The following is a 14,456-nucleotide window of genomic DNA, read 5'->3' on the forward strand; positions in this document are numbered from 1 at the left end:
TGATGTCGTGTCAACTGTTGTGGTAACCCGCAAGACATTCAAACATGCATGGCCCAGCAGGTACAGAGCGTCTTCATGGTGGTGCTGTGCTGTGCAATCGACTCAGCGTCGAAAACGATCATTTAGTGGCAGACGAGGTAGCAGTCATTGAATTACCAAGAGCCCATGGGTGGTGTCTTTCAAGCGGAGCATGTGGGCACGGTTCAAGACTTTGCGCCTTAGGAGGTCGTGGCCTGGAATCGCTGCGTATTTAGGAATCATCTCGCATCTTCTAAGATGCCTACACATTAGGATCTCCGGACGCTGTGCTAAGGTGGATGTGGCTCTGTGCACGCATCGGCGCGGTGCCCGGCTGCCATCGTCTGATAATAGTAGCCTTGACCCGCCGGTTCTACTGGGTAGAATGGACATAGTTTCGGCCAGGTGGTTCAGGTACCAACGACCATGAACAATCTCATATTGTTTTAAAAGCTCTTTCTCGGCACCAGATGTCTATAATGCCCTGTACCTGTGCTCCAGAGAAGGGCTTGCTGAAGAATTGATCTGCACCGGCCATGAATGCTCTTTCCTGGTCCCGCTCGCTGACCAATCCAGTGAGGGCGACGACCATGGTGGGCTGCATTTCTTGAATCTTTTCATACTTCCGGATCTCCGTTATGGCCTCGAATCCATCCTTTACCGGCATGTTCAAGTCCATAAGAAGAACATCGAACGGCTGACCACTTGTTTGTGATTGTGTAAACTGCTGCACGGCATCCAGTCCGTTCACTGCGGCAACAACATAGGTTCTTGGGATATTGTGCTTATAAAGATACGCACATAAAACCTTGACATTAATTGGATTATCATCAACGACGAGCACTCGTGGCATGCTTATATGTGACCTGAGTGCAGCAGCCGAATCCGGTGTGGCAGATGATGCGTCCGTTGGGGTAGTTGCCGAGTCGAGGCAGATTGAGGTTACACGTGTCTGAACCTTTTGATCCAGTGCGACGTGTATATCTGGCGTATCAATCGGAGCCGTAATGCTAATTAGGCTTTGTGGTGGTTCTTCAAGAATCTCAGTAGTGGGAAGGTCGTTTGTGGAGCCAGATGACCTGTCATCAGCGACTACAGGTGCAACTGGATCTGTGTGAGGTTGATGGTCTAATGTTAACACTGTCATCTTCTGGATATGACTATCCGCAGTACTGCTCTTTGCTCCTCCGCCAAGAACTTCTCGCAGTGCTCGTTCCAACTTGCGGGGCGCCACTGGACGCCTTAGGCATGCACATGGGATGCCGGTAGTATCTCGATCGTGGAGACTGATATACGAGCTATCTTTGAGAATTATCCGAGGCGTGTTGGGGGGAAGTTTGGCGTCGGCCAGCCTCTCCTCGTCTACAATAACGAGGTCAGCAACCACGCCACTTTCTAGTTGCAAAACGACGGTGAATGAGAACCATTTGCTCAGATAGCCTACAAGGGCTTCGTTGGCATATTTGGCTTCTGGCTTTTCGTGTGGAACATGGGAACAGTCGGGTGTAGCACTGCGCAGAAATACAGCGACGGTCCGGCCTTGTCCTAGCCCTATCGTATCCAGCGGTTGATGTCCTCCCTCTTCTATCGGCTTCTCGTGTGGTAAGTGACCATCTGACCATGTAGTGGTGGGATCTCCTCGCCGTTCGCCTGCAGGCCCCCTCTCAAGAGGCAGTTTTACTGTAACTGTCGTACCCACATTGACCGTCGACTGCAGGTCAATAGTACCACCCATCAAGTTTACTATCTTTCTTGTGATTGAGAGACCCAGACCCGTTCCACGGACGGTTTGATCCTCTTGCGCAAATGCGCACCACAGCCGAGTTCTGATATAGTCCGGAGAAAGCCCACGACCACTATCGCGGACAACGAGAGTCACGATCGAATGTGGATTATGATCATCGATTGTCTCACGGCCCTGCGGTTCGTCCACGCTGAGATTGACCTCTATGAACCCGTGAGTGGTGTATTTAATCGCGTTACCCAGCAGGTTCATGATGACTCTCTGAATCGCGCCAGGTTGTACGACGAAATTCCAGTCGTCAGCAGTGATATTGAGGGAAACAACAGGCGGTGACCAAGTTGCAATATTTGACTGGCCAAGCGACACGGCCCGCGCAGCTGTGGAGCTCACTGTGCCATGAAAGAAACGGCTGATGAAAACGCTGTCGGTAACATCCTCGAACAAGGCGGCCAAGTCGAGGTTTGTGGGTTGATTGAGAAGCAAAGGGTTTCTTGGACTGCTGTAAGATAGATGTTCGGGGGTCATATTTTGTTCTGGTATAGTAGCAGCTGAATCGTTACGTTCGCGCATAGCTCGAGGCATCTTCTGTTGGCTCCGAATAAGATTTGAGAAATCCAGCACATGATCGATTGTGTTCAGAAGCACCCTGCCACAACTCTGAACATCTTCCACAAGGGAGTGCTGAAGCTCAGAACAACCAGTGTCCTTGAGAAACTCTGAGGTTGCTAGGATGCCATGCAGTGGACTACGCAATTCATGGCTGACGTTTGCAATGAAGTCAGCCTTTTGACGATTGGCAACTATGGCTTCCTGGTGAGAGACCTCGGCGAAGACGTTTGCACAGAAGCCCATGGTGAATGGCAGTTCGACTGAGTGAGTTATGACGCGATCCCAATTGTCGTTCCAAACAACAGCAGCGCCTAGCACGTCCTCTCGTGTGCTTTGTAGAGGCACGATCAGAACCTGTTGAGCACTAGGAATGCTCTTTTGTAAGCTCCTTGCGAGATTTTGACCGTAATTTTCTTTGCTGATACCATGTTCAAACTCCATGTCCGAATCGGGGTACGTGATGAGATGGGGCTGGCACGAGCCGGAGGGAAATTGGTCGTCTTCGGCTGTAGGCCATGATCTTCCCACGGAATCAAAGTAGAAAATCTGTCCCTGGGGATAAAGACGTAAAAGTTCTCGGAGAACATGAGCGGGAAAAGCCTGTGGTTGGCTGACGTCCCTCGCATTGATTTGAATATCGCGACCCAGCAAAGTGACATACGAGTCTCTGCCGCCATGAAAATCGTCACGATCAATAGCTAGAAAGACAATACCAGTGCACTCCATGCCATCACGCAGCATAGTAGCAGCTCGCTCATACGTGGATGAATGTGACGAACTCCTGATTGTATTTTTTGCCCCATGTCGTGGGGCAGCGTGCGAGGCAGCTGACTTAGATGTGCTATGTGTCTTAGAGCGGAGACTAGGTCTCGAGGGCTCCTGGTTCTCTCGCGGGTACTGCTGCGTTGTCCAATGCTGCAATTGGGGAGAAGAAGCCGGATCATCAACGGAAGCAACTGGTGGCAAGTCGTTCTGCCACCGATGGTCGCCTTCGTCATCTCCGGTTTCCTTACCTCCCAACCGTTCATGGGCAGGTTTTGCGTCTCGAACAGTGTTCATGTTTGCCATGTTGCCCCCATTAAGCTTGATAGCGTCCCTACTCGCAGTAAACTGAGCAAGGCTATGATTCATCCGCAGCAAACGATTGCGCTCAATGACGTTGAGCTCGAGCTCGAGATGATTCATCATTTCCCGGGCCATGCGCACCATGACCAACTTTTCGCGAGGCTCAAGCTGGGGCCGGGGCCGGGTGGAAAAAGCGAAGAGAGTGCCAATGTTCCAGCCGGCACGAGTTGTGATGGGAATACCTGCGTAGAAGCGATAAGCTCCGACAACATCACGCCATCGGGGTTCATTGGCAATGTCAGGTATGATGTAAAATGGGTATTCTCTGCCATCAGGGGTCATGGAGCAGGCCACCTCGCAGATACCACCGGCGATACCGATACTGTTGCAGCCGAACCAGAGCTCCGGGTCTTCATCACCCTCGACAACAGTGCTGGTGTGTCTGGTCGCACCTCCGAGAAAATACTGTGTGGTGTCATCGAGCAAGGACACCATGACTTTGTCGACATCGATCGAATGGACAACGCATGTTGCGTATGCCCCAAGGGTGAAGTCGGGTTCGGTGCTGGCGGCAGCGAGGGCGCCCGGGCGGTTGGGGTCCAACGCCCGTGAATCAGAGCTTGCAATTACTGATTGTCGGTGTAACGTATGCTTGGACTGGTAGTACCTGGCAAAATGCTGATTAGCAGCAATCTCTTGCCGGGGGAAGGACAAGGGGGAATCGCGGGCGCCTGAACCACGGACGAGGCGCAAGTCATTCAGCGGCAGGGCGAGGCCGGAGCACGGAGGACGGCGAGGCAAGGCAAGGGCTTACTTCCGGAACTCATTGACGCGTCGTGGATCCGATAGATACCTGCGATCGGCGTGATATTCCATTTGATGCGCGAGGAGGCAAGGTCGAGCAGCTCATGTCCCTAGTCTCTGACGACGGGAACGACAGCAGCAATCGCTGCCCATGGCCCTCTTTTGTGAAATACACAAGACGAATCCCATCCTAGCTCCATTCGTCAAGTCGTTCCGCTAGCTTGCGTCTATTTCAGCTCGCGCTTCCAGCTCACGTTTTGGTTGCAAGATTCTCTTCTTAGGTCATCAGGTGGCCGTCACAAGAATTGACGCACGGTTATGTGATATAGTGGCTGCATGCTCCTCTGCACGCCTGCTGGGGTGGTTAATTTGACGTCACGAAAGGCGAGGCGAAATGGTCTAGATCTGTGAAATGGTCAATCAAACGCCTTTATTTTTGCGGAGATCCGCGGGAGATCAGAGCGGCCAAGGAACGAAGTTCCACCGGACCAAAGTGCCGGTACAGCACGAGCCACCAATTGCGTCGGCGTGAGTTTAACAACCAACTTGGAACTACTAGAAGCTTGCCCCTCGAAAGAGACCAAACCAACCATTGCAAAAGTAGGATTGTACCTTCGGCGAAATTCACATGCATGATTTAAAAGACAGTCGGCAAATCATAGCGTTGTTATACGGATGAGCGATGCTATAAAGCACATATTAGAGGATGTCATTTGTCCTTATGTTTTCTCTTGATCAAAACTACTGGATCAATCCCAGTAGTTACATGTAGCAGACAAGGATGCTTAGCTCAAATGTGCTGCTGACTCGGCACAGCACGACGTTCAAGGTGAAGCTTTTGTGTGACAATAGTGATCTGCTGATCGGATCACAAAATGAACATCGAGAACCATGTTGTCTGAATGGATTTATCTCCAGGATTGCGATGAAATGGCATTTGATTTTGCACGGCTGAACATGAAGCCGCACTGCCAGTAAACCTGACTTCATAAATGTCATCTGTTGAACACTCGTAATAACCGCCGGCGATGCAGCTGTCCAGTGCACAGTGAGGGTCATGAATCTGTTTTGGCGAGGATCGCAGGGCTCGAAATCATGCATTTTATGCTCTTCCACCGAGAAAAGTAGCTGAAACAAGAGGTATCCCGTGATACTACAAAAACGAAATGAACAAGGTTTCGTTCTCTGATCGAGACGGAAAGCGGCGAAAGGGATAGCATACCATACCCTTCCAGTGTTACACATGTGCCGCTTAATTGCGAACCATATATTATGAGAGAAGGCTCATATGAACTAAGAAATACGTAGATGTATCGAGAATATTCAGTCCATCTGAGATGACTAGGCAATATATCTACGATTGGTGAGGAGATGGGTTGGCTGGACTGTCATGGGCGTGAGGGTAATGGATATTATTTGCACTTTCCATGCACAATTGAGGACAGTAGTATCTTTGAATTACAATCATGTCGCCTCACGCCTTAATAACATTCGCCGTACGGCTTTCACTCCTCTTCCCATTTTGGTGTTTTCTCATCTGTCCGCAACAAACTAATTGAACTCGTGTTCATGGTTTCCAGGGTCTGCTACGTGGGGTTTGTGGTCTTGGGATTGGTCCAATATAAAGGTTGACAATGAATACAGATCAGCGAATGTCGCAGGGGTCAATTGCATAGCGTGCTGCAGGAGTCTGCAGGTAAGGCAACGACAGCTGCAATCTTTTCTCGCCGAACAGATATGTCCTCGGAGTGCTGGAGTACTCAGGTGGGTTACGGCAATACCCACTTTCGTATGACTGGCTTCCGAGCCTTTTCAATTTTCATTTACAAAACGAAAGGTTACATTAAAATTAGGATAATAACTTAATTGAAGAAACCTCATCTTGCAAAGTCGAATTTGTTCAAAGTCACTGTACCAAATATAAAACGTTGTCGGCGTTGTAGCTAAATTGGCTGGACTAGCTTGGGAGCCCTGGATCCTTCGGCCGCACACCGCTAGACTTGATTACGATCCATCGTACCACTATCCATTTGAAGCCAACTATAAATAACTGCTGACAGGTGCTCGTGTTTTCGTTTCACTCCTTGGAGGTATTCCGTTTTCTGACCGCTAGAGACGAGCAAACAACAATAATATACGACACTACGTGTAATTACCTCATTCTTTTCTCAGACTGATGCTGAGCATTCATCATCATCTATCTGCGTTTGAAGTTGGTCTTCAGCAGCTATGGCGCCGGCTGTTTCAGTCAAAGTTCGGGTGTGGTCTCGGAGAGAAATCGAGGGATTGATTGCAGACGGGCGAAAGATAATCATATTGAGTGGTCAAGTAGTGAAGGCCGACGCGTGGCTACCATATCACCCAGGCGGGGATAAATCAATATTGCATATGGTTGGTCGGGATGCAACGGACGAAATAACAGCATTACACTCAAGAGAAGCACAGGCACATATGCAGAAATATGTGATAGGAAGAGTACACGGAAAATGGGAAAATCTACTCCCTCCGATACAGGGAGGAACTTTCAGAACGCTGGTCTCGACGCACGCCGACAACCAAACATTACATTCAGAAGAAGAAGAAATCAGCTCATCTGGAAATTCGACACCGCCATCACCAGTGTTTGACACCAATGTAATAGGAAATGAACATTTCCGGAGGCGTGCGGGCAATGATACGCCTGCATCTCAGCGTTCATCAATATCATCATCAGAGCCGGGATTGAGACAATTCAGATCTGGGGAAGCATCAACAGCCTACGGGATATCGACAGATCTTTCAAACTATCCTGGTCTTGATAAAAGATCACAAGACGAGATCGTCTCAAAGTATCGCCAGCTTGACGAAAGATTGCAATCCGAAGGATTATACCAGTGCCCATATGGCTACTACGCCATCGAGTTAGTTCGATACTGTATCCTTTTCGTTCTCTTCTTGACATGTCTTCACTACTCATACTACGCTCTTTCGGGCCTGTTCCTCGGGCTATTCTGGCACCTGCTTGCTTTCACCGTCCACGACGCCGGTCATATGAGCATAACCCATGGATTCCACACGGACAGCTGTGTGGGGATATTCATTGCCGATTTCCTTGGTGGCCTTTCGATCGGTTGGTGGAAGCGGAATCACAACGTGCATCACATAGTAACCAACTCGCCCGAGCACGATCCAGACATCCAGCACATGCCATTTTTCGCGATATCTTCTCGATTCTTTAATTCCTTGCGCTCGAGCTACTACGACCGCGACATGAATTTTGATGCTGCGGCACGGTTTTTTATTAAGCACCAGCACTACCTCTACTATCCCATACTTTTGATGGGTCGTTTCAATCTGTACGTCCTAGCATGGTCATACCTATTGGATCCGGTGCAAGCCCCCCGCAAAGGCCCAGCATGGTGGCACCGTTATCTTGAATTGGCTGGCCAGGTGTTTTTCTGGTACTGGTTCGGCTACCGGACGCTTTATCTCTCGATTCCGACGTGGTCGTCCCGAATCACGTTCCTGCTCATCTCACATATGGTCACCGCCCCGTTGCATGTACAGCTCACACTCAGTCACTTTGCCATGTCGACCGCCGACCTGGGCATCCATGAGTCATTTGCTCAAAAGATGGTGCGGACGACCATGGACGTCGATTGCCCTCCTTGGTTGGACTTTGTGCATGGTGGCCTCCAGCACCAAGTTGTACACCACTTATTCCCTCGTCTCCCAAGACATAACCTACGGCGAGCGCAAAAGTACGTGAAGGAGTTCTGCCACGACGTTGGAATTCCCTACGTAATATTTGGGTTTGCGCGGGGGAACATGGAAGTCATCAGCAGACTAGGCGAGGTCGCCGATCAATTGAAGGTGTTAGAGGAATGTAGAAAGGTTGCTGCAAAAGATTTGATCGAAGGCCACCACGGATATTGATAATGCCTTTTGCTTTTCTAATCTATATGAAACCTGTACCGTGAGCATCCCCACATGCGGCCAATCAATATTACCAGTCTCAGCATAGGTGCGACACCCCCTCACACCATATATTGTAATTGTACCGCCATGGAAAACCTCCATGATACATACTTTTGGCGCGTTCGTCAAGCAATACGCAAACGTACTGTGATACTACCTGCCACATCTAGAAGTAATTTTCCTTCCCCCGCTTCAGCTATTCCGAAACCCTTGACACCCTATACTTCATTGTCAAACGGAAAAATTCTTCCATGAGAGGCCTCTTATCAATATTCGTTTTACAAGTGCTACAAGATGTTTCATAAGTTCGTATAAATCATAATATAACCATACGAATAAAGATATAATAATATACATTGAAGCAGAAAGTCTTAAGAATATAAGATTACATTATATTATAAGTATAACTCATTATTATTACTACGTATTATTTAAATGGTTTTAATATACTTAAATATTAATTTGTAATTATAATTATGATATTTTGCTTATTTTAATAGAAGTAGAAAATATTTATAAATGGGTTATGTTAGATTAGTAAGTACAAAGCTTAGGCAAGTTATCCATTTCAAGTAATCTAGGCACCCCACTTAGCAAACACGGGGAGAAGAGGCTGAAAAGAGGCACCGAGAAGAGCTGGCGTTGCCACTTGAGGTGTAGGGACTGGAATATCCCCACACACTGATGAGCATGAACAATCTAGGATAGCGCTGACATATTCGCGAGCGGAACCAGCATGCAAATGGTGTGGGAACACGAGGACATTTCAGGCATGTCAAAAGGAAGTGTTCCTCGCGTTTCTCTTCCTTCTTCCGCGACCCTAGTGTCCACTCACCTACCCCGTGGGGCCCCGCAGTCGTAGTCACGGACATGTTGGCTGTCACGACGACGCGGTCCTGCAGCTTGTCTTGACGTCCGGTGCTCACTGGACTGTACATCTTGCGTAACATGAAATGAAATATCGCCAAATATGTCAGGCAAAGTCTGGCTCACGAGCTATGGTGTGATTTGTTGGCCTCGGCGAATTCTTATCAAATTTGCAGTATATAAATCAGTTGATGAACCCACTGCTGCATTCATAGCAGACAGTATGAACATTATATTTATGTTTTTGATCCCTGATTTCCGTGACTGCTCTCCATGTCCATTGCAATTTTCTTCAAGATAAGATCAATCTCAAGCACAATAGCCTTCTAAGGTTTCTCAAGCAATACATAATGTTTGTTGAACTTCTCTGTACCTTGCTCTTCGTTCATTGCACCAGTGGGGATGATTTTCGCCCTACCTATCATTTCGTCCCCAATCAGTACTGGATGAATGAGCCCAATGGCTTAATCAAGATTGGATCCACCTGGCACCTCTTCTTCCAGCACGACCCCATCGGCAATTACTGGGGAAACATTGTCTGGGGCCACGCAACCAGTGATAACCTCGTTGAATGGGAGTACTTGAACACCGCTCTTGGCGATGAGGGTGGTGTCCAATCCTTCACTGGGACTGCATATTACGACGAGAAAAACACATCTGGCTTGGGAAACTTGAACAGCCCGCCATATCTCGCGTTCTTCACTGGTTACGTCAATACCACTGGGGTTCAAGACCAGCGACTCGCCTACAGCACTGATGACGGTGCGACGTGGACCAAGTTGGTAACCAATCCTATCATATCGCGACCTCAAGAGATCCCGCATGACAAGTCTGGCGGCTTGGAGGCCCGTGATCCCAAAGTCTTTTTCCACGATGCAACGAATCAATGGGTCATGATCCTTGCGCATGGGGGACAAAATAAGATGACTTTCTGGACATCTTCTGACGCAAGGACTTGGACTTTCCGAGACGAATTAACCGCTAATGATGTCCCTGGTCTACCAAGTGATGTCAGAGGGTGGGAGGTCACGGACTTTTTTGAACTGCCTATCCAAGGCTCTTCAGACAGCAAGTGGGTCTTGGTATTCACTCCAGCCCAGGGTTCTCCTGCTGGTGGCAACGGAGTGCTTGCTTTCACCGGTTCCTTCGATGGAACCACGTTCATTCCAGATGCGTTCAACGCCGCTAATTGGTTAGACTATGGCAGAGATTTCGATGGTGCCCTGAGCTGGGAGAATGTCCCTTCGTCCGATGGCCGTCGTATTATCGCATCGGTTATGAATAGCTACGGCGATAACCCACCTACTAGCACCTGGAAAGGTATGCTTTCGTTTCCGCGTACGTTAGAGCTCAAAATGATTGGCGATGTGCTCCATTTCGTCCAGCAGCCTGTCACAGAACTCAACTCAGCGACCACTTCAATTGTCAATCTCACTGGCCAAGGACTTGCTCCTGGAGACACGCTGCTGTCAGAAGTTAGAGGCAATGCGCTGGATATACAGATTACGTTTTCGCCAGGTGAAGGCAGTACGCTGTCACTCGCTGTTCGCAAAGGAGGCTCCGAGCAGACCTTGATCACCTATTCTCAGGCCGGCGGTATACTATCAGTCGACCGCAGGGCCAGTGGTAATATTTCTTACGACCCGGCTGCAGGCGGGCTTCATTCTGTAGCCGTTGCAGTCGACTCAAGGGGCGTGATGAAACTCCGAGTTTTGGTCGACGAGTGCTCTTTGGAAGTGTTCGGCGGAGAGGGCCAAGTGGTGATATCCAATTTGATTTTCCCCAGTGCCTCCTCTAGTGGCCTTGCTTTGACCACAGCCGGAGCAAATATTATGTTAAACTCGGTAAATGTCCTTTCGGTAAAGTAAGTATGTTAAAAGAAGGACGAGACTCCTGCGAAATGTATTTTTTTTATCAGACCTAAGAGGATTGTTATGATTGATTATACGAACAACGGTTATGCAAGAAAGGATTTGCGCCTGACGCAGTTTTCGATAATTTTTTAAATTTGTGGTTCCCTCTTTGTGGAGGTCGGATGTCATTGTCTGTTGTTCCTCTCTTGTATTCATTGCGATTCGAAGTTCCGATGATGCATGACATTTTGAAACCTTTCCCGGGCATCAACCTCCCTTGAGAAGCCATAATCATTGCCTTCTGTTGACTAATCTTGTTGTGATTACAGTGAAATGTACCAAGCGTCTCGTTACATGAGTCTACATTTTTTCCTTTGCATCTCGCTACCAAGGTTACCACTGAAACGCCTCGTTCATAGGAAGCCGAGGCTTAGCATCGTGTGTCTCCACTGGGATGATGACTGTGAGATGAAGAGTCACATCGAGCCCGAGGGATTCCGCAATGATGGCAATGTTTTGTCTCAGAATCGTGACATTGATGGATACCATCATGAAAATATCCATGTTCTTGGCCAAATCCACCGTGGTGTCGGTCTGCCTTACACTAAAGGTGCGTGGCATACTTTTATTACCGTTGTATTTTCATAGCAGTCGTCAGTCGTCCTATTGGACTTATCGTGCAATTCGGAATGGTTTTTATTGGCAATCTAATTACATCCGTTCCCGTAATGTCGCGAGGAGACCTACCAGGAGAGTCTATTGCACGCATATTAGTTTAATAGAACGAGAATATGCATCAGACAAATGTGAGAACTTTGTTGATATACCTATTATAAGCTAATGTTGGTGTATCTTGAAGAACCAATATAATTCAAAACGGAGTACTTTTTAATTCCTGGGAGAAATAATATTACATCGTAAAGATAAACCTCAAAAGGCTCGTTCAATCGACTTTACGCTTATGTTAACCTTTCTAGTATCACCTCCAGATGTGAAAATCCGTAAACCCGTTGCGTCATCGTTTGGAAAGATTTGAGTGGTCAACGTCACTTCCCCTTTACCCCCAAACACCTCAACAGATGACCAGTCTAGTAGAATTCGCATAGTTACTGTACGATCGCTTGCTGGAGTCAGAGGTGCATGATACAGGCTTGAAAATGTACTGTCAAATGTGATGTTCCCCGATTTCGTCCGATCGACAAACATATGCTTGGTGCTGAAATCGTACCCAACAAGTGTTTGCTGTGTGAGGTCGGCATTGGCACGCAGAATGATGCCAAATTGGTCCGATGATGCTGAGATTGATGATCTATCAGAGAAGGATAACGTAATGTCAAGTGCTTTCCCGGATAAATTTAGCGCCTGGTTGCCTTCTGGTATATTATCCCAGGAGTTGACGTATCCACACTTCGTCTCTAGTGATGCCCAGGTCTCCACTGGCTGCTGTACCAAGGCCACTTCCTCGTTGACTGTCTGGAGTGAAAGGTTTCGTGGAACAGACATAGCGCTTCGCCAGGGGCTTGTGGGGATCGACCCTCCATATTGCCAGTTATTCATCCAGGCGATGTTTATGCGATCTCTTTGGGAAAGCCCATTGAAGGTCGCCGCAGCGTAAAAGTCCGGACCCCAGTCCATCCAATTGGTCCGGGCATCTTCTGTTGATGCGCTGGAGAAGGTGATGTGATCAATATTGATATGTCCCCATCCGCCTGTGAGTTGATCGACAATCTCAATGACAGCGATCTCACCTATGAACGCGGTGAGATTCCAAGACTGCGGCACGAGGGCTTCACTGTTAGAGCCAGTAGCGGTAAGCACGATCTGACCTCCAATTATCAAGTTGATACACTCTTGTTCTTGGAAATTGCCACCGCTAATAAGAAAGTTGATGTATTTGTGCGATATTGTAAAAGGTGGTGAGATGATTGTTCCTGTGGCAGCATCCCCACCCAAGAATGTATTCACAAGGCGACTACCCTTGAACCCAGAGACAGACTGTTGTCCAGACAGAGTGCCATGGGCCGGGCTTGCACCGATGAAATCACCCGTAGTGGTCCAACCAAGATCAGCAAAGGTACCATTGCCCTCAAAATCCTGGAAAACAATGACCTCGGTCTTAGTAGTATTTTCGATGACGGTGTCTTCAACAAATATTTCTCCGTCGAAACTTCCAACCACATACTGCGTCCCTGAACCAGTGGTGCCCGGAGGGCCACCAGGGTTGAGACCGATTTGTGCAACCCATTTGATGTTCGTCTCATCTCCATCAAGAGGAAGTGGGAAAATGCTAGGACATTCCCACACTCCACCGACCGCATTTATGGGGCCAAACTCGCTGATATGAGTCCAGTCTTTCAGGTTCGAAGAGGTATAGATGAGAAGTTTGTGGAGTGCTGCCAGCGACATTACTAAGACCCACTTTTGGCCTGGATGATACCAGAAAACGAAAGGATCACGAATGTTTTCGTACTGGTCTTCGTATGGTGTCGGAGGGAGTGGGATTACAGGATTGGCAAGGTCATATGTGGTCCATTTCATGCCTTCATCTAGGCTGTACGCGATGGATTGCGCCTGTGTGCCACCCTCAACCGACTTTCCGCTTGTTAAGTTCTGTGATTCTGGGTACTAAAAAGATGGTAAAGCATGTCAGAGTCATCCTTGCCGAACAAAAGAATTTGCAGCTACATACGTATGATGTATAAATTGCAACCAAAGGTACAGTTCCATCTACACCGAAACCGCTCGTATTGTTGACATCAGCAACAACTGAGCCAGAAAAGAACATCTCTGTAATAGTGCCTGGATAACCACGAGCCAATAGAGCAACAGGCTGATGATCCCAATGAGTCAAGTCAGTGCTGGTTGCGTGACCCCAGGACATGTTTCCCCATGTATTCCCGCCTGGATTATACTGGTAGTACATGTGGTAGATGCCATTGTGATACAGTAGTCCATTGGGATCGTTCATCCAGTTTTCAGCTGGGGTGAAATGATACTGGGGACGGTAGGGTTCTGTATAGTTTTGAGCAGAAGCCACACGTAGCATTGAAATGCAGCTCAGTAACAATACGTGGTGAACAAGAGGGGTCATTGTGGCTATGTGGACTGAAATAGTGCTTGGAAATGGAGTGTTGAAGTCAGCACCTGGGGGTTAATCAAGTCAACGAGATTGTTTTCTAAGGATTTCAGAACAAAAAGTGAACCCCATGATATCATTATTTATATTCATGTCGTTCATTGAGTCTCAATAGAATGTGGAGAATGAAATGCGGGGACAATATGGAGAAGACGCAGAAAATGGAGAATATGGGGACGATGGATGTCAGGAATCGAACGAACTAGCTGTGGTCACGGTACTAAGATAGGTTTCCCGGACTTCGGGACGTCTGTAGTTGGGGAGGAGTGGGACTTCTATCGGCTATTCGACTCTCGGCCATTAGTCGAAATACACATGCAATCTATCTTTTCACGAGGTGCAGTTCTCTGTAGTATGTTAGAGGTTCTCTTGATAGTTACTGCATCTTGCTGAGAACAAATCA

At 48.0% G+C, this 14,456-nt stretch overlaps 4 protein-coding genes across 4 annotated transcripts; 2 read left to right on the forward strand and 2 right to left on the reverse strand.

Annotated features, from left to right (window-relative positions):
• Nucleotides 1-302: 302 nt before the first annotated feature.
• BKA67DRAFT_133271 (uncharacterized protein) lies at nucleotides 303-4,291 on the reverse strand. The gene has a single exon (XM_046095018.1). It carries the CDS (start codon nucleotides 3,929-3,931, stop codon nucleotides 455-457), a length of 3,477 nt encoding a protein of 1,158 aa, XP_045951274.1. The 5' UTR covers nucleotides 3,932-4,291; the 3' UTR covers nucleotides 303-454.
• A 2,178-nt stretch (nucleotides 4,292-6,469) lies between these two features.
• Nucleotides 6,470-8,155, forward strand: BKA67DRAFT_542304 (delta-6 fatty acid desaturase; the record flags this gene model as incomplete). Its single annotated transcript, XM_046101090.1, has 1 exon — nucleotides 6,470-8,155. The coding sequence occupies one exon, from the start codon at nucleotides 6,470-6,472 to the stop codon at nucleotides 8,153-8,155; it is 1,686 nt and encodes a 561-aa protein (XP_045951275.1).
• Nucleotides 8,156-9,220: 1,065 nt separating this feature from the next.
• On the forward strand, nucleotides 9,221-11,151 carry BKA67DRAFT_587451 (glycosyl hydrolase). Its single transcript, XM_046104319.1, has one exon. The coding sequence runs from the start codon at nucleotides 9,415-9,417 to the stop codon at nucleotides 10,930-10,932; it is 1,518 nt and encodes a 505-aa protein (XP_045951276.1). The 5' UTR covers nucleotides 9,221-9,414; the 3' UTR covers nucleotides 10,933-11,151.
• Nucleotides 11,152-11,711: 560 nt separating this feature from the next.
• Nucleotides 11,712-14,228, reverse strand: BKA67DRAFT_587453 (exoinulinase). The gene is made up of 2 exons (XM_046104320.1): nucleotides 13,607-14,228; nucleotides 11,712-13,542 (listed from the first exon to the last, which is right to left on the reverse strand). The coding sequence occupies exons 1-2, from the start codon at nucleotides 14,006-14,008 to the stop codon at nucleotides 11,848-11,850; spliced, it is 2,097 nt and encodes a 698-aa protein (XP_045951277.1). The 5' UTR covers nucleotides 14,009-14,228; the 3' UTR covers nucleotides 11,712-11,847.
• Between the last annotated feature and the right edge of the window lie 228 nt (nucleotides 14,229-14,456).

The sequence above is a fragment of the Truncatella angustata genome (genome assembly GCF_020726525.1).
Source record: "Truncatella angustata strain MPI-SDFR-AT-0073 chromosome Unknown BKA67scaffold_13, whole genome shotgun sequence".
NCBI classification, from domain to species: Eukaryota; Fungi; Ascomycota; class Sordariomycetes; order Amphisphaeriales; family Sporocadaceae; genus Truncatella; species Truncatella angustata.

Bases quoted from the DNA above. Each gene is read 5' to 3' on its own strand.
- BKA67DRAFT_133271 (XM_046095018.1), bottom strand. From the start codon at position 3,931: ATGGTGTCCTTGCTCGATGACACCACACAGTATTTTCTCGGAGGTGCG.
- BKA67DRAFT_587451 (XM_046104319.1), top strand. From the start codon at position 9,415: ATGTTTGTTGAACTTCTCTGTACCTTGCTCTTCGTTCATTGCACCAGT.
- BKA67DRAFT_587453 (XM_046104320.1), bottom strand. From the start codon at position 14,008: ATGACCCCTCTTGTTCACCACGTATTGTTACTGAGCTGCATTTCAATG. The intron at 13,543-13,606 runs GTATGTAGCTGC...CCATCTTTTTAG, and splicing joins TTGCAATTTATACATCATAC to TACCCAGAATCACAGAACTT.